At 40.8% G+C, this 20435-nt stretch overlaps 1 protein-coding gene across 7 annotated transcripts in view; it reads left to right on the top strand.

Annotated features, from left to right (window-relative positions):
• The window catches only part of LOC127431843 (rho GTPase-activating protein 21-like), a 165598-nt gene that overhangs the window by 74705 nt on the left and 70458 nt on the right, over window positions 1–20435 (top strand). For 5 of the 7 annotated variants that reach the window (XM_051682437.1, XM_051682438.1, XM_051682439.1 and 2 more), the window contains exons 1-2: window positions 7104–7408; window positions 20121–20303. In XM_051682437.1, coding sequence (XP_051538397.1) covers window positions 7127–7408; window positions 20121–20303 — 465 coding nt within the window. In that variant the 5' untranslated portion in view covers window positions 7104–7126. Of the gene's footprint in view, window positions 1–7103; window positions 7409–20120; window positions 20304–20435 lie in introns of those variants that run through there. The other 2 variants (XM_051682443.1, XM_051682442.1) reach the window with 1 other exon arrangement.

Genomic DNA, 20435 nt, shown 5'->3' on the forward strand with positions numbered 1-20435 from the left:
GTCAAGCTCCAAAATGGACAAAAATCATAAAAGTAGTCCATAAAACTCGAGCACTGTATTCTGAAGCCATTCAGTAGCTTTGTGTGACAAACACATAGTCATTATTCTTTGAAAATTCACGTTATTCATGCTATGGGGAAGGGGCTTTTTCAGATTAAAGAGGTCATATTCCACATTTTTTAGCATCGTATATATATATATTAATCTGAAGTTCACTTATACTATTAGTCAGAGTTTCTTACTCCAAAAATCTTATTGTAACGTGTGCTGGCTGCTGGCAATGATGATGAAGACGAAGATGATGAGAACCCAAGTGCAGTTTTAATTACAGAATGTGAAATCCAAAAAAAGACATGAATCAACAAAATACACCTGACATATCCCCCCACTAAGGGGCGAGAAAGGACGAGGGGCATGGGACCAGGGCAAAGTCCGTGGGGGGTGAAGCCATGAGAGGCTCGAGGGGTGGAGCCATGGAAGGTGGAGCCGTGAGAGGCTCGAGGGGCGGAGCCATGGAACATGGTGCCCGGAGAGTAGCCAAAGACTCGAAGGGCCAGGGTGGAGCCGATGGCAGGGAGAACCAAGGCAGTGCTGGAGGCTCGGAGGAGCAAGGCGGTGCTGAGGGATCAGAAGACTGAGGTGGAGCCGGTGGGACTGAGGACCAAGGTGGAGCCGTAGGGAAGGAGGTCCCCGGTGAAGCTGACAGATCGGAGGGACGAGGCGCAGCCAGAGGATCGGATAGCCAAAGCGGAGCCAGGTGACCGACAGACCAAGGAGGAGCCGGAGCGACGAGGGACCCCGGCACAGCCGACAGGCTGAAGGACCGTAGTGGAGCCGAGGGAACGCCGAGCTGAGGCAATGTCGAGGGACCGACAGGCCAAGGTGAAGTTCAGGGCTCGGAGGGTGCAGGCGGGGTCGGAGGGCCGGAAGTTCCCCTTGCCTGCTCAGGAGAACTAAGGGTGGGTATAAGGGTGGGAACCATCTCCAGGTCCCACTGCTCAGGTGTGGCTGTGACATGGCATGGAGCAGGCTGAGGCGTTGCTGTGACATGGCATGGAGCAGGCTGAGGCGTTGCTGTGACGTGGACCTCTGGTTCGGCGGCGGCCGTGTCGTGGACCTCTGGCTCGGCGGCGGCCGTGACGTGGACCTCTGGCTCGGGATCCGCCTCCCCCACAGTGAACGGGGAACCAATGAACCATAGGGCGAGGTCGATATATTGAGCCAGGCTGACGGAACTGCGACTGCCAGGCATCAAAAAAGAAATGGACTCATTCAGTCCAAATCTGAAACAGTCTTTGAGGGCAACCTCATTAAAGTCCACCTGGCAGGCTAGACCGCAGAAGTCCTCGACATAGTCCTCCAGGGGACGATTGCCCTGACGTAGGCGCAGAAGTAAAACTGCTGGGTTCATGGGTGGGTCTAGTATTCTGTAACGCGTGCTGGCTGCTGGCAATGACGATGAAGACGAAGATGATGAGAACCCAAGTGCGGTTTTAATTACAGAACGTGAAATCCAAAAACCCTAACTAAATATAAACATGAACATGGCTTGACTAAAAACTTGACATGACAAAAACTTGACTTGACTTGACAATAACCGTGGCCTGACATAAACTTCCACACTCACATCCATCACATTCAATACTTGACCAAGACACAATGGAAAACATGAGGGCTTAAATACAAGACATGGGAGAACATAAACCAATGAACAAACAGAACTGATAACAAGATAATTAAACAATAAACCAATGAAAACATGACACATGAACATGGAGGGAAAACAGAAATCACATGACAAGGGAAACAGGAACACATGACATGAAACAGGAACTAGAATTTCAAAATAAAAGACATGAATCAACAAAATACACCTGACACTTATTGTAAGTTTGTTTTAAATTATCAGTTTGCTTTTTTTTTTTTTACCCTTAGAATTAGACTGTTTTTGCAACTGTACCTTTAAGACGTAAATGGTAATATTACATCTGTTATTATTAGCTAATCGTAGTGTATGTATAGGTAGTCATGTAAATGTGGATGGTAACGTTAATGTGTTTATGGTTGTGAGATTATAACAATTATGGTTTAGTCCCGATGGTCAACTAGTCATCCAACAACCAACTAGTTAATGTGTGTTTTTTCTTACACCAATCTTACACCAATTATGCTTAAAGCTGCACTACGTAAGATTTTTTGGTTAAAAATTAATAAATTGCGATTATTGATTGTTTTGAACACTGGTTGTTTATGTACTCAATGTCCTTACCTTACCCTGATTCACTACATTAAGCCTATAAAAATGATTTGTATTTTGAGCTGTCGGGTTGGATTTGGTGCAGAATGGCTGATTTATGTTGTTCATCCTTATGTCATTTACGTCATGTCCGCACACACAGGAGAGAAGTACCAGCTGTCTCATGTTCTGGCTGGAGAAACTACGCTGTTCAGTTCAGTTCAGTTCAGTCATACTCATACAGTTCAGGACAACTATGTTTTAGTTTACAGTGTTATTGTGTGCAGTGCATAGACATACTGTTGTAGTATTAAGGTTCACTTGCATTATCTACTGAGGCTGTACAATATAATATAAAAATAATTAGGTCTTCCATTGAACTCGAATCAGCCATATCATGAGTTTCACATCTTAAATTGATAAGTGTAGTACAATACAAACATTAATAGTAGATAAAACACTTGGATAATCATAACTGGTGTGGTTAAGGAAAGTCCCCTGTTCTCTATGTAAAAATGCTTTGAGTGTAGTGTCAGAAAAGCACTATAAGTGTAATTAATTCATTTAAAATATGTAAATAAGAGTGTTGTTTCTTTTCATCAAAGCAAGTAATATTTCAGTTTTAAATGTTTAATTGTATAACATACTATAAACATGAAAATAGCACGTTATGATCCGGCTCTGAATATCTCCCAGTCATGATCATGTCAAGGTAAGCTCAAATCATGAGATTCATCCGCCTTATTGTGTTTTTCTGCAAATTGCTTGCAATTTTAACTTTCAACCACAGATGTTGCTAGAGAGCACAAAGTTACATAGGCCTTGTTCAGACTGCCACTAAAAATCCGATTTTTTGCATATCCAGATTGTATCCAGATGAGTTTTTGATAGTCTGGAGAGCAAAAAACCACATGAAATCTGATTTTCCCGAATCTGATTCAAACCACATCGGGAGGTGGTTTCAAATGCGATTGAAATCTGATTTTTTCAGATGCGTCTCAGTCCGGAGGCTCTGGCTGCTCAAATCGGATTTCAAATGGTCTTTTGCGTCACTCTTAACGGGACACACAACGATGACATCAAAAATCGGTGACTGCAGTACGGAACATCACAATATTTACCAGTCTCCTCCGTCACTGAGTTTTTCTTGTGCGACGGAGGAGTTCTGCACCGCGACTGGACAGGGCGCTTATTTGGAGAGCAAGATGACGAACCTTCCCGCATCTGTTTTGAAAGCATCGTCACGTAGGTAATCCTACGTTGTTACCAAAGCAACCCATGCAGATAGGTTGGTTATGCCTGACCGCGCAAATCTGATTTGATCACTTGCAATTAATAGTGCAGACAGTCTGCCTGTCAGATTGAAAAAAAAATCAGATTTGCCTGCAGTCTGAACATAGCCATAATGCAGCTTTAATGAGCCGACAATGAATGTGGTCATGTCAATCCCTTAAACCTGTTGCCATTATAAGTGTTAGGTCATAAACAGTTTAAACATAAACCTATCAACACGGTTAGCTTTTTCCCATTACCCTGATTTTGAATTGCGTGTAAACACCGGCCTATCCAATGTGAGCAAGTGTTGTGTGCAGGACTGTTTAGTTTTGTTGTCAAAAGCATAGAATATTCAGATGATTTAAACTCTCATGTAAATGTGTTTTTTTTGCATTGTAAGATGTTTTGAATAAACTAATTTTGGGAAGTTATTAGGCTTGGGATCAATGCCTTTTTCATGCATCGATAATGGAAGATTTTCCCGATGATTAGAGATATACTGTATATCGATTTTTTTCCAGATATAAATAGGGCTGCTCGTTGCACAGTCTTTGGCCTCATTTCCACCTGGTATTAAGATGTGTTTCAGGTGATCTGATCACATGTGGTCAGCCCTAAATACAGATCTAAACTGGGTCTAAACCGTTTTGTGATCAGATCACAAAAACCACATACAAATGTGGTCAAAAATGCATGTGTCTACATCACATTTGAGGTGTAAATGCTAATCCGTCCTGTATGCGTCCTGGCAGCAGTGAATCTCCACCCCTCACCTGTTAATCAACCGCTGCGCTAAAACAAGAGTTTAAACTTTGCCGGTTATGAGTGGTTTTAAAAGGAAATAACCATCCGATCGGAAAATGTAAAAAGTGGATACATACACAATCACAAGAGCTTCACAGATCTTCTGTAGTGTGTTTGATATCAACACAGATGAGAAGCACGAACACCTGAAGCTCCTTTAATACAGGTAATCCACTAAAATAATGGGTAATTCTGCCTGACATGTTGCATTTGTGCTTAGATTAAATTTCAGTTGCATCTGGGAGAAACAGCACGCCGCTTTTTTTCTTTGTCTTTTCTGACTTTGAAAGTAACAGTAACACACTGACATAGTGATTGATGTATGTCATCATCAACAGAGACATTCCCCTCCAAATCCAAACACAAGTGGTCACAGGTGACGCATTTAAGTGACCAGGTGTAAACAGCCATGTATCTCACCTGACCACATGTGATCGGATCACCCAAACACTTCTTAATACCAGGTGGAAACGGGGCCTGAGTCTCTTCAGACATATTTCTCAACACAAATTTGGTAAAGTGTGAGCGGCAGGGTATATTAAAGGGGGTCACACACCGGACATGTCTGACAGATGACATGGCGTGTTTTAAAATTTGAAACAATTATTTATTTTCTACAAAGGTACGCACACTCTGCCAATGCTCAGCATCAACATTCTGAAGTGCCACGGAACGCAACTTGCATAGGTTTCGATAAAATTCGAAAATCATTATCAAAGGACAAAGATTATTTACTGTAGTATAAATGGATGTTATATTGTGTATAAATATCTTTCATAGAGCCTACACAATGTGTTTTCAGTAAAAAGTATGTCTTTTTGTGGTTTGACAGCTTGAATTAAATACCTATTCATGGCTGCATACAGAGAAATTGCATAATAAACGTCGCACAGTTACACCGGTTTCACTATCCTTCACTTTGTTCATTCTTGAAGAAGTACAAAAACCTTTGTTATTTTTATTATGCCATCTGCACCACTTCAGCTTGTCCTGTGTGTGTGTTTGTGTGTGTGTGTGATCGTGACCACGACCGGCTTCAGTACATGGTATATTGCCCTCTTGTGGTCTCCCAATGCTATTACGCCAGACCGTTAAACAGAGGCCAACTGAGTGAATTGGAAAGCACGGCAACTGGGCTTCTGATTTAAATGTAGGCTAATTTTAATATAGTGATGCCTCAAAAACATATTGATAAAATAATTTGCCGATCAATAATCAATATATTAATATTTCATGACATCCCTATTAGTTATCATCAATTAGTGAAATTGATTAGTTTATTTAGATACTTTCTTACGTACACTCACTGATCACTTTATTAGAAACACCTGTACACCTATTTATTCATGAGATTATCTAATCAGCCAATCGTGTGGCAGCAGTGTAATGCATAAAACCATGCAGATACAGGTCAGGAGCTTCCGTTAATGTTCACATCAACTATCAGAATGGGGAAAAAATTTGATCTCAGTGATTTTAACTACGTGATTGTTGGTGCCAGATGGGCTGGTTTGAGTATTTCTGTAACTGCTGATCTCCTGGGATTTTCACACACAACAGTCTCTAGAATTTCTCTAGAATTTACTCAGAATGGTGCCAAAAACAAAAACATCCAGTGAGTGGCAGTTCTGTGAACGGAAATGCCTTGTTGAAGAGGGAGGTCAACAGAGAATGACCAGACTGGTTCAAGCTGACAGAAAGGCTACGGTACCTCAGATAACCCCTCTTTGTAGTGAGCAGAATAGAATCTCAGAATGCACAACATGTCGAACCTTGAGGCGGATGGTCTACAACAGCAGAAGACCATGTCGGGCACTTTATTAGGACAATAGTGTTCCCAATAATGTGCTCAGTGAGTGGATATTCTTTTTTGTTTCATTAGGTGTGCTGACAGTGTGCTGTACTGCAGCAATTAGCACGGTTAACCCCTCTCAGAAAAGTTGCGACCTTAAATTCATCCACTTTAAAACACCACCGTTACAGCCATAAACATTCAGTCTTTGCCCGTTACATACAAAGGCGATACATTTTAACGTTTGCATTACATTACCAACTACCTTTACAAGCTTGTTCAAATGCAATTGCGCAGTAGATCAGCTGATAAAATATTGCACTTATGATGTAAAGGACCGAGGTACAAGTCCTGAAGACCACACAAGTCAACACATGAGCCGAAAGTGTCATAGAAGCAACACAAAATGAAGTGGTTGCTTCGGCAGTTGTGTTTTTCATATAAAATTTGCTTTTATGACACTGTCACTAATGACACTATGGTTTAGGTTTAATGTTTAGGGTAGGGAGGTAGGTTTTGATTATTTAAAACTCAATTAGCCTAACCTTAAAAAACCTTATCTGTTTAGGAGAACATTAACTCAGTGGATATTTCACCTCAGAGTTGCGACGATATTTAATTAACCATGTAATATAATTTTGTAAAAATGTCGCCACAGTAACGTAATTCTCATGAGATCAGGCTGGTTCAGTATTTCATGATATGATGTTATGATGAAAGAAAGGAGACGTATACAGTACAGAGGAACAGAAAGAAAAGACAAACATTTTAGCCACTCTGCACAGCACAGGCAGATGTGTGCGGTCTGCTGGTTTGCTCTGTGATGGTCTCTTTCCCTTCTTCACTCTCTCCCTGATGTTCTCCATTTCTCAATGAAAACCTCATGCATGTGTGCGCTCTGCCGTCCCACTCTGGAAGAGAGAGCAAGAGAGGGAGGGAGCTCGGACAAGGAGAGAGAATCACATCATCAGAAGATCAGCAGAGGAACGGAGACGGAGCAGGGAGCAGCAGGCTTTGTCATGCTCACTCAGAGGAATGGGGCGTGTGCCCACTGCGTCCTGCCCAGTAAGGACTGCTCTGATCAGGTGGAGGTGGAGGACTGTACCTGTGCGATAGGAAACTGTTCCTGGGATTGTCTAACAGGAGTGGACGGTTGTTTATCGGACAAGTCGTGCCTTTGGTTCCAGCTTCTGGCCAGGGCATACTGGGGTGATGTGGAACTGGGGCTCCGGGAGGCCCACAAGGGCGTCTCCTGGCATAGACCGAGGAAGATGTCTCAGAGGAATTACATGCGATCACTGGTAAGGATATACGGATGTGCTATAGGTGAGGGCTGGGCAATATGGACCAAAAATCATATCTCATATTTTTAGGCTAAATGGCGATACACTATATATATATCTCTGTATTTTCTACAAAGTGGACTAAATGTTCAGTTGTAAGTCAAAGCCACATGTGAGATGGTAAATGAAGCTTGCAACGCACTGTGTTTCGGGGCAGAAGACTTTTTCAGTTGCGAAGGCTTCTGGTCGGGTTGCAGCAGCAGCAAAAAGTTTAACACATACTGCAGTTTATGTTGCTGTTGTGGAAGAGATTTGAAGTGCTTCCATTTGTGGATGCAACCTGTTTATGGCATTCTGTACAGATGACAAGCAGGGCTCAACATTAAGCATTGTGATGTGCTTGTCCTTCGGACAAGTGAATTGGTCATTGACTTGTCTGAGTGAAAAAGGACATGTATTGGTTGCATGCTCAAGTAACAGGTCAGAGTTTCTGTTGTATGTTTTTTAAAATCACGACATGGCCAACCTAATAGTATTATACCTATGCAATCAACTAGATACTCTGGGACAGAAATGTAAACTGCACTGGGTAGAGGATGTTATTGTATGTTACATGTACGCATGGCAGTCAAATAAAGGAAAGCCTCTATCACCATTATTTACAGCAGGGGTGCTCACACTTCTAAGGAATAAGATCTACTTTTCCATCATGTTATTGCAGCAAGATCAACCATACACTACATATACATTTATCACAATACCAGAAATGTGATGATTTTTGATACCAGCTTCAAATCCTCAACAAATAATAACACTAACTAATTTGTTAATTATAAAATAATTAAGTTCTCAAGTTATTATTCAAGAGTAGTAAACAGTCAGTAATAAAATAATAAAAGAAAATCAATGAATAGAAAAAAATACAAATTAAGAAAACTGTGCTTTTTAACAGCTTTTGAAGAAATTAACAGTATCAAATATTCAATTAAACATTCAGAATTAATTTGACATAAAATCACTACTGATCTTCCCTTTTTGAATAATACTTTAATACTTTTATACTAGAGTTATACTAGTAAAGTTATCCAGCCAAGAGCAGTGAGTGGTTGTCGTTTTCTTGTTATTGTTGTTTGACTGACATTAAGGATATTAGGTCTATTAGGTTACATTTAAACAAACAAGTTGTACATTTCGATACAAATCAGCTTTTCCCCTGATGTTTATGTTCACTTTAAACAAAACTCTCTGTTTTTACTTGAACACCTCATCAAGACGGGCATTTTGGCGGAATTTTGAAATGCATTTGACCGTTAAGGCGCGAGCGTTCTCGGAGCACACACGCGTCTAAAGCGTGCCGCACACACACAAGCCGTCTGTCAGTCAAACAGTGCACAGCAGTTTTGCTGCTCATCTGATCTCTTAAATCCAAACCATCTCCTAAAAATGTAACCATTGTTTTTCTTTTTACTAACCAAGTCTTCTTCGGCAGTGTGAACCGGCGCTGTGTCTGTTGCAGGAGAACTTGTGAGCGAGTGGTGGTGGGTTTGCATACAGATGCAGAGGGAGAGTGGGGGAGGGGTTGCGCGCAGACGCAGAGGGAGAGTGGGGGCGGGGTTGCGCGCAGACGCAGAGGGAGAGTGGGGGCGGGGTTGCGCGGAGAATGTGAGAGAGGAGAGATGCAAACACGGAACGGCTTTACGGAAGAAACGGGTTATGTAACGCAACATCAAATTATATCGATGTAAACGGTATTGTCTCATCTTATATCTTGTTTGAAAATATATCAGTATATCTTAAAAAGTCGATATAGCCCAGCCCTACTATAGGTCAAAGAAATGTTCTGTGTTCAGTACAAGTTAAGTTCTATTGAAAGCATTTGTGCATAATGTTGATTATTACAGACTACAGTTTCAACTCGTTCCTCAAAAATTATGGTTGCACAAAAACACTTTAAATGGAAGTAAACCAGGCCAGCGTTCCGGGAGATTAAAAACAGAAATGCAAGTTTTGTTTACAGAACTGCATGAATTATGTGATAACTCATTTATTATTTGAGTTGTAAAGTTGTCTAAATCGTCCTTTATAAGGTGGGTTTATGCTGCTGCTTTAGCTGTGGTGTTGCAGTGCCGGAGAATGGTAGTGCAGGAAATACTATCAGAGTATTTTAGTACAGTGCTCCGTCCACAACGGCAGAAGAATGCACGTTTAAGAAGAGTTAATGGAACCGAAAGATTTTCTGTTAAGCGTTCTTGAACATGCATTCTTATGTATTTAAAAAAAATAAAATAAATAAAAAGATACCAGTTCTGATACCTGTTCTCAAAACAGTGTAATTTCTATTGACCGGCCTCTTGTACTTCGATTTTTTTAATTTAGTTTTTTTTACTGGGGGACTAGTTGAAATAATTTTCTGTGGTAACAGACATTATGACACAAACACTGTCAATAGAGCTTAACCTATATTAACATGGAACATTCCTTTTAGAGCAGAAGAACTAAATAGAAGGAGATGCGTTTGTTGTGACAGTGCAAAGGCAGCCGTTCTGCAATGGGATGGATGTTTTCTGCTCTTTGGCAGGCGCTCCCGGTGCTGTATTGAGTTTCACGGGGCTGAGGGGGGCGAGGAGACAGCTCTCAGGAATGCTTTGTGCGTCATTAATGTCCAGGGTGGTTGCTTGAGTCTCTTACATTGACCCAACATCTAGTATATTTTACACAAAGAGACGACTTTGGGTGTACATGCCTTGGTTTCATGTTTCAGTTATTGTTCCTATATAAGCAATGGTCCCAAAAGAGAAACCTCAGGATTCAACTGTGATTTTTGATTGGGTAAGTGCTTGCATCTTTAATGCAAATGCCAAGTGGAAGATCTGAGAGGTTGTTTTATCTAGAGTTGTGAAAGTGTTCTTTAAAGTGGTTGAGTTGAGTTGCGTTGCTGTGTTTTTATGTTTAGGAAAGTGTTTGTTTGAGAGCTCCAATGTGGCTCCAAAGTGACTCATACCTGCCGTTACTGAACTGCTGCACACATTCATGCATTTCATCATAGCAACAGTAAAGCTGAAGTATGTAATTTCTGTGCCACTAGCTCTACCACACGAAATTGCAAAAATAAACATTGTTTTTAAAACAGCTTTCTCATTATACCTCCCATAGTCCCGCCCCCAACTCATGCCATTGGTTGAGTTATTTTATTGTTTCTCATGAGAAGAGTCGCTCAAAACAAACTGCAGAATTTTCATAGCACCACAGATACACAGTGTTTACAGTTTTCAAGAATATAAACATATGATTGGCATACTTATAGTTGTCTCCTATTAAGCTAGGATAAAAGAAAGGATTTTAACACCAAAAAAGTCACACACTTCAGCTTTAATGAGGAAAATGTTATTGCTTAGATGTTGCTCTTTCATAGCTTAGAAGACTTGAGTTCTTTGTTATGTTTATTGAATAATTCATATTGTCTCAGATCTTTCTCCTAAAATGAATTTGTCAATGTAGGATACTAGAGCAAAAGTGTAAATTTGCTCTCCATTTACTCTCATTGCTGAGATACAATTGAGATATAAAAGAGATCACATTTGTAATTTTTATTTCCTTTGGCAAAGCCAATGGTTTTAATGGAGAGTTTATTCATCCTAAGTTGTGAATAAACCATGTCGAGCTTAGCTTTGCATGTGGGGGTGAAATCAGAACATGTGATTGGTTCTTGAATGTGACCAGTGGGATTGGGTGTGTTATTCATGCTCTTTGCTGGACTGGATGGTTTGTATGATGGTGTTTCTGGTGTGGAGAGTCTCAAACAGAGCAGTCATTCTCTTCTGCTGGACTTTCAGACGTTCAGATGAGTGCTTTTTCCTGCTGTATAATTTAACAGGTTAAATTTAGCATTGGAAACAGGCTTGCATGCCCACCACAGAAAACAGGATTGGGTAATGACTGAGAAATTAAAAATGAAAGACATAGGAAAGTTGTGACGTTATAGTGGTTGTTTTTGGAAAGAGTTTGGAAAACCATGTGTATGAATCAAGGTAGCATTACCAGGTGAAGTTAAATAAATAAATGAAAGACTGCTTGCTGCATACTGTGTAGGATGTACAGTATACAGACCCCCTTTTTATTAGGCGTCTTTAACTACTATGTACTTTAAGCATTTGATACAATGTACTTATTATGTACATAAGTGTTGTTGCATTGTACCTACATTTAAAGTATTACATGTAATTACATCTGTAGTTACACTGTTAATCTAATCCCAAACCTAACCCTACCCCAACCCTTACCCTAAACCCTAACCCTAATCTAAACCCTAACCCTACCCCTAAACCTACCTGTACCTCAACCTCAGTAGCAGCAAATGTGAATCTTGTGAAAATTTTGCAAAACAACATATAGTAACACAATAAGTACATCGTACTGTGTGTATTTTAATGTTAGCACATAGTAGTTAAGGACACCTAATATAAAGTGGGACCCAGTATACTGCCAACTTTTTGTAGTGTGAAATATAATGCATTATGCAGCGATAAAAGTTTCAAACAGTAGTGTGTAGGGCTGGGTGATATCGCGATATACTGTATGTCTTTGCGATGGTAGAAAGTGTGAATTGATTTTTCTTTAACGTCTATATCTCGGTATGTAATTACCTCTGTGTGTGATGCTTAACCTAGCTGCACATGTGACTGAAAGTGAGAGACACAAAGATGGAGAAAGATGAACACATAGGACATAGTTCCCCTCTGGCTATACAGCATGAATGTAATGCCAATATTAGTTATCTATGTGTATTAAAAGTAATATATTATTTGAGTAAACTGAGTAGATGTTTGTGGGCAATATTTATAATTAAAGATATTGACTGAACTGTAAGGTTATTGATTAAGTGTCTTTAAAGTTCATCCCGAATGACTGTGGAAGTGCACGTAGATACAGTGTCCTTTATTATTTGGCTGATGAAGGCTATAGTTAGAATTAATGTATAGTCTATGTATTCCATTTTAAGATAGTGTAGTCCATCCTTATGGCAGTTCATTTCCAATGGAGTCCATTCTAAGTCCGAGATGCAGGCAGTTGCCAGTGAAGTACCCCTTGTTGTACGTCTGGAGTTGGCAGCAGTTCATCCTCTGTGAAGTCCATCATAATTGATTGAAGTGATGCAAACAGTGATCATCAAAGTGCCCGTCACTGTTTTGCTGGCACAGGCTGCAGTTAATAGTCATCGCTCAGCGACACATAGTGGTACGAGTCGAACATGTGACTGGAATGGAGCTGGATCTTGCGAGCTCTGGTATATCCCGAGGATAAGACAGGGAAACAAATCGAATCATATTAGCATAAATGCCGTTCACTTTAAAACAGAGTTATAGAATATGAGAAGTGTTTCCAGTTCTGGTAGACCTGACTAAAGCAGCATAGCTATGAGTTGATGGATAAATTAGGTGTATGCCTGGCTGAATAGATGGGTCTTTAGTCTAGACTTAAACTGAGAGAGTGTGTCTGAGTCCCGAATTTGCTAGGAAGACTATTACATAGTTTAGGAGCCAAATAGGAAAAGGATCTTCCTCCTTTTGTTGACTTTGATATTCTAGGTACTATCAACAGGCCAGAGTTTTGCAATTGTAGTGAGTGTGATGGATTATAGCACGATAGAAAGTCGCTTAAGTACTGAGACGCTAGACCATTCAAAGCTTTGTTAGTAATTAGCAACATTTTAAAATATAACAGGTAGCCAATTTAGTGATGATAAAATTGGGCTTATATGATCATACTGTATTTCTTAGTTCTAGTCAGCACTCTAGCTGCTACATTTTGAACTAATTGAAGCTTATTTATTAAACCTGCGGGACATCCATCCAGTAGTGCATCTTAATAATGTAGTCTTGAGGTCATGAACGGATACATTAGCGTTTTGGCTTCAGAAACAGAGAGCATGTGTCCTAACTTAGCAATATTTCTGAGGTGGGAATTTTCAGAAAAGGTACAATAAAATACGTAAATCTCCTGTGATACATATACATACACTATTGAACATTATTCCTAGACTATATTTATTATTCATATATATATATCTATATTTAAATTAAATTATATTTATTGAGCTCTTTTTCTGTGTAATAAAGAATAGAATACATTTTCTTCCTCTGTACTTTTATGTTAAAATGATTATCCTACTCAAATGCATGTGACATAAAATAAAATACAATTAGGTTGAAAGTAATCCAAAAGTAATCAGATTAGATTACCCCAAAATTTAATCTGTGTGATTACATTACTGATTGCTTTTTTGTCATGTCATTTGCAATCGGTACCTGATTACAATTCACAAGTAATCCACCCAGCACTATATACTGCACAGTATTTACAAACAGTATGTAAATCCGCATGCAGTGTGCAACGATAACTGTTTCAGTAGTATGCTTTATTGTCACCTCCACTATTTTTGCCATTTTTAATTCAGCAAGTGGTGTTTTCTCACAAATAACAGTTATTTTGCTATTTGAAACCAATGTTGTGTAAAAATGACATAACTTTTGGCAGCACGGTCAAATAATGAGTCAAGAAAGAGATGTTTTAAAATCTTGGTCGATATTGCTTCCAGTTCATTCATCACACTGGAAATGCAGGGTCAGTCGATCACATTGCATTGGTATCCAGTATTCCACACAGTATGCTCTGTTTTATACTGCACATTTTGGCAAATGCTGTAGATAATTCGGAAAATGTACGTAATTCGTGTGCACAGTACACATATTGCAGAAATAGTGCAGTCTTTCTTTCTTCTGTGACTCTTCAGTTTTGTCGCTCTTTCTTTCTCTCTCTCTCTCTCTCTCTTCAGTTCTTGCGGTTAATTGCGCCCAGAACTGAATGTACAGTAGATGATGAAATTCACTCAGGTGATGTCATTTTCAGGCTTGATTATGTAGAAGCCCAGCCCAGACACTAGAGACGTCCACAGCTGTGTGTACCTGAGCCCTGCCATGAGCTAAAACACATCCATTCCCTCTGAATCCATTCATCTCCAGCAGAGAGAGACCACAGTCTGGGCTGTTTGGCAGGCCGAATGACCTAAACTCAGTGTGGTGTTGTGAGAGTAGACCACAGACACACACCCTGCGGTGGACTGGGATTTTACTGCCATTATTTCATCATGTAAATGACACTAGTTTCCTCTGAGGCTGACGTCGCCAGAGCCAGATGCCCCAATGTGAAACACCACCTCTCACCACCCGAAGAATTTCAGTGATTAGGGAGTCATTGAATACAGTCTGTAGATAGGTTTCCATCCAAATGTTTAGCATTTTTCAAGCAAATTAAAAAAAATGTGTCTAAAGAAAATGTGAATCATTGCGAGTTTCCATCCACTACGTCATGCACATTATCTTGAGGGACCCACCATGTCATTATGGAGGCTTAGAGGAATAGTTCACCCAAAAATGAAAATTTGCTGATAATTTACTCACCCTCAGGTCATCCAAGATGTATCTGAGTTTCTTTCTTCATCAAAACAGAATTGAAGACTTTTAGGATTTCATTTCAGGCCTCCTCCTTTAAACAATGTAAGTGAATGTACTCCATTTTTTGACGGTCCAAAATACATATTTAGGGTGCATCAAAATAATCCACATGACTCCAGTCGACAAATAAAATTCTTCTGAATGCAAACGATTTATTATTTTTAGAAACAAAACAATACTTATATACTTTGTAACTACAAATGTTCGCTTCCGTACATCTCTGTGACGTGCGCTCATGAGAGGGATGCGCTTCCTGACTCCTCCTCCACGTGACACGTGACATTACCAATGAGCTTAGTTCATTTCTGGGTGAACTATTCCTTTAATGACATCCTTGCTTGGGAGAGAGTTGTATTTGTGGTATTGGAGCAATTGTACATCGTTTTATAAAATGCTGCCAGGAGATGCTGCAGAATGAGTGTAATATCTCATGTGTGGCGGGGTGAGAAAGAAACTGACACAATGGGTGTGGCGTCAGGCCTCGAAAAGATTATTTTAAATAATAAACATCATAAAATGTTCAAAAAGTGGAATTAAATTGTCCATGGGGGAAAAATGTCCCAAAAAATGCATCCTCGGGGAGCAATGGGGCACTGTGTTGGTTGGTGAGTGTCCAAAGGAATGGTCCAGGACATGGGCGGGGTCCGGCAGTCACACGTGCTCCCCTCATAGGTCCGGGGCGCGGTGGGCCGTGGCTTCTTTACAAGCTGCTCATGTTTCCCTGGGCCGCAACGTCAAGGGGAATCGCAGTCCGGCATCCTGGCCCGTCGGCTGTAATGCATGTTATAATCCCTGGCGGTTCATATCATCCTCCCAGGGATCCCAGGGGAGCAGGTCCGGTGACGCATTTAATTCGGCTGCATCCCTCCCTGCTGTACTCCTGGACCTGCGAGGACGCCAGCGTGCAAGCACTTAAAGATATAAGCTGGCCTCCTAAGGAGAGGCCCACTCTACGTTTAAAAGGCAGCGGTAATTAAGCTCTACGTATACTCATCATCCGCTGCTAATCAAGGCTTATTAAATTGTGCCTCTCCTCTCTCCTGCCCACTCCCGTTGTGAGCCTGACTGAAGGACAGCCCTCAGAAGAGGCAGGGCAATGTTGACGTGAGGGAGGGGCGGGATGTTCCCCCACAGCTGCTTTGCGAATACGCTGCCCACCTACCTGGGAGTGCCCGCGCTCAAATCTGTTCTGGTGGATTGTGAGGACCCATTTTAATGTCCAACTGTGGGTTTTAACACTTTTGAATGTCAAGGGCATTGTTCAAATTATTGTGTGCCAAGGTCTGACCTTTTGTTGGGCCAGTCACATCAAGCTATCGCACACCCATAACACATGCACAAATGGTCAGAACACCAAAAAATAATTTGAAATAAATTATAAATTAAAATGCGCATTTGGAGTCCAGCTCTGCCTAGCCCATAAACGTTTAAGCAAATTTTGAGAGTTGATGCACATTTCAAGCGTTTTCATTCATGTTTTCTTAAGTGCAAATGTAAAATTTGCATAAAAATGGTTGGACAGAAACTTTATGGGTGTTGACATGTACACTACTAGTCACACATTTTAAACAAATTTTAAATAGGCAAAATTTATATTTGTCTAAATAGGCAAAATAGATTTTTGTCTACAAATGAATTTCAAACATTTAAGTATAAGCCTTTAGATGAAAAGGTTATGAGAAACATAAATTCAGTCATGTGTGTGTCCAAACTTTTGACTGTTAGTGTATGTGTGTGTGTGGCATGTACATGTGTTTGCAAAAAATTTGTTGAGTCAGTGTGTTTTCTGTGTCACAGTCATTGTCATGGCAGATAGTTGATATATGTAAACTCGTGTCAGCGATGCTTTATAAACTCTCACAGGATAGTCTGTTTCAATACCTTCTGCCCTTAAAAGACATCCATTGTTCTTTACAGATACCATATGAATGACTGCCATGACACTGAGGGCAAAGAAACATGGGTAATTGTGCGAGTTACCAGGTTTATTTTAACATCTTTTAAATGACAGGATGTTTCATCACAGTGGCCTTAAGAATTAGGATCTAGTTTATAGGAGCTGCTTTTTTATTGTTTATAGAACAGTTCGTTCAGATTCTGTAATCTGATTGGTAAGTGGTGTCTCAGGAGTGCTGATATTTAGTATAATAGCACCGGGACGCTGTTTGTTTCACTCTGTGTTCACTTTAAAGAATTCAAATGCTTTACTATTTTGCTTCTTTTGGAACTATTTTTATTGGAGGAGCACAAGTAAAATAATTGGCCATACTGTGACTGAAATGTCAGTTACTCTAAATTAGCTTTTTGTTTAAAGGACTGTTTTATAAAAACAATATTGCATTTGAGAAATTGCTTTATTGCGTTGTGTCTTTGAGTTAATTGATTTTTATTCTATGAGTCTCATGGGCAAATCATTATTTATCATGTAAACCATACAGTATAATCTGCATAACCAATTCAGTTCAATGCCTCTAGGGCTGCACGATTATGACAAAAATCATAACTGTCGATTATTTCGCTTGATATTGTAATTTCAATTAAAAATCACACACGAGAAAGTGAGCAACTGACATCTCTGGAACTGGATACAATGCTCAACATGGTACAAAAAACACAGTGTAAATAGCAAAAATCGAGGTTACAGTGAGACTCTTGCAAGTGATGTGAATGGGGCCAATTTTTGGAGTGTTTAAAGGCAGAAATGTGAAAATTATACTTTTATAAAAGCATTTATCAGGATTGAGGGATTAATTAATTCTTTAATTCTTGTGTTAAAACTTGTGTATTATTTGAGCTTAAAGCTGTTTAAATCATTGTTTTGCAGCAGACTACTGTTCTAGGCGGATGAACTTCTAGTTATTGTCAATGGTGGTGTTACATCATCATGACAACGAGGTTTTAAAATTGGATATGACAAAGAAAAATTAGTATGCGATTTTATTACACTACAATTATGTTAACACGCATATTGTTTACGTCTTGTTGCTATACTTTTGAAACACTGAGTATTTTAATGTTTACAGATTGGGGGCCTGGGTAGCTCAGCGAGTAAAGACGCGGACTACCACACCTGGAGTCGCGAGTTTGAATCCAGGGCGTACTGAGTGACTCCAGCCAGGTCTCCTAAGCAGCCAAATTGGCCCGGTTGCTAGGGAGGGTAGAGTCACTTGGGTAACCTCCTTGTGCTCACTATAATGTTGTTCTCGCTCTCGGTAGAGCACGTGCTGAGTTATGCGTGGATGCTGCGGAGAATAGCGTGAAGCCTACACGCACGCTGTCTCCACGGTAACGCGCTCAACAAGCCATGTGATAAGATGCGCAGATTGACTGTCTTACATGGAGGCAACTGAGATTCGTCCTCCACCACCCGGATTGAGGCGAGTCACTATGCCACCACGAGGACCTAGAGCGCATTGGAACTGGGCATTCCAAATTGGGGAGAAAAGGGGAGAAATCACAAAAAAAAAAAAAATGTTTACAGATTTACCCCATTCACTTCCATTGCAAGTGACTTACTAGCTGCGTTTACACTATTGAGCCAAATGAGGGCATACTAGTGTGTGCCAGTGCCAGTTGCGTTCCCACTGTCACTTCCGGGGCTTTATTGTGCCTCCTCTGGGCTTTGTCGGGCCCAACGACCAATGGCCTTTGGCCCGTCGAGTACCCTTTGGCCAAACAAGACCAACTAAGGAGTGAGGCGAGGTCAGTGTCAAAGGCGGAATTTCGCCGAACTTGCCAGGTTGTGTATCCAGCGCAAAATGGTACACGTTCTGGAAAATGTAAAAAATTGCGGGTACAGTACAAGTCTGTTAAAATGCACAGTGGACAAAGCGGTGGCCAAAAAAATAACTTTCCATGGTTCGAGGTCATGGACGGTGTGCTGGGACAATGTCCCGCTGTTAGTTGAGAGACCACTTGGGACACCATGGCACTTATAGTCGGTGAGTTGTCAACGCTAACTTATCTTGCTAGCTAGCTAATGTTTACAAATGATATAAACTCGGTATTCTAGATAACTAGATAAAATGATTCCAGCTTGAGCTTCCCTCTTGCTTGTGAAATGGGCGGGGTGTGTGACGTTGGCACCAGGGTGGTGTGTTAAAGGTGGGTTTTTGGGCAACACTGTGGGGTTACTGGCCCTATGGTGGGAACACAGATCAATTTTGGTTTCGCAGCTCGAAGTTTGAGGCTATTGGTACCGGCTGGCCAGTTGATAGCCCGGCTCGCACTGGCTCGATAGTGGAAAAGTAGCTAATGTAACCCAAATTTTTTTTTAAGAAAAGGAGGGGCAGGGGCCTGGGTAGCTCAGCGAGTAAAGACACTGACTACCACCCCTGGAGTCGCGAGTTCGAATCCTGGGCATGCTGAGTGACTCCAGCCAGGTCTCCTAAGCAACCAAATTGGCCCAGTTGCAAGGGAGGGTATAATGTGGCTATAATGTGGTTCGCTCTTGGTGGGGCGCGTGGTGAGTTGTGCGTGGATGCGGAGAATAGCGTGAAGCCTCCACACGCGCTATGTCTCCGCGGTAACGAGCTCAACAAGCCACGTGATAAGATGCGCGTATTGACTCTCAGACGCGGAGGCAACTGAGATTCGTCCTCCGTCACCCGGACTACGCCACCACGAGGACCTAGAGCGCATTGGGAATTGGGCATTCCAAATTGGGGAGAAAAAGGGGAGAAGAGAAAAAAAGAAAAATCTTTTTGTGGTAATACACTTTATCCTACAGATACTGTCAATTGAGCTTAATTTGTATTGAACCGAGAATATCTGGCTTATGTCATTTCCCAATCATTTGATCCTCCTCTCTCTGCTGTTTGCTGTATGCTCTCTCACTGTCTCTTTCAATAAAATGGCAAAAGCCCCACCAAAAACCCTGCATACATATAATTCCATGTTTTTAAAAACTTTTTATTAAATGCTTTTCCAACATAGTAAATAACAATAATATTATGTATACGACAAAATAAATAGCCTGTAATTAATTTATAAGTCATAAAAAGTGCTAACTCGTCATATATCATAAGAAACGGCCAGAGATTTACAAAAACTCTGTGTTGTTTTATGAGACATTTGTTCAGTTATATACAGCACTTAATATTTCTACTCTCTGTGACCCTAAAGTGACTCAGGGCGGACTATCTCTGTGATAAATGTAAGTTGCTTTGATAAAAGCATCTGCTCCATGACCAGTTAGTAAGTTTTGTTCTCTCTTGCAGGCCAAGAAGGATGGTTGTGAGCGCAGTGAGGCATCAGCTCTGTCTCCGGCTGCTGAAGAGGAGCCCTTCTCATGGCCAGGGCCTAAAACACTGCATTTGCGGCGCACCTCGCACGGCTTCGGCTTCACACTGAGGCACTTTATCGTTTACCCTCCGGAGTCTGCCGTACAGTCCTCCTTTAAGGTCAGTATTCACACACACACACACACACACACACACACACACATGTTGGTGCAGCTATCATTATGAGGACTCTCCACAGACATAATTATTTTTATACTGTATGAAATATAGATTCTATCCCCTAACCCTAAC

This window comes from Myxocyprinus asiaticus, chromosome 41, assembly GCF_019703515.2.
Source record: "Myxocyprinus asiaticus isolate MX2 ecotype Aquarium Trade chromosome 41, UBuf_Myxa_2, whole genome shotgun sequence".
In the NCBI taxonomy this organism is placed as follows: domain Eukaryota; kingdom Metazoa; phylum Chordata; class Actinopteri; order Cypriniformes; family Catostomidae; genus Myxocyprinus; species Myxocyprinus asiaticus.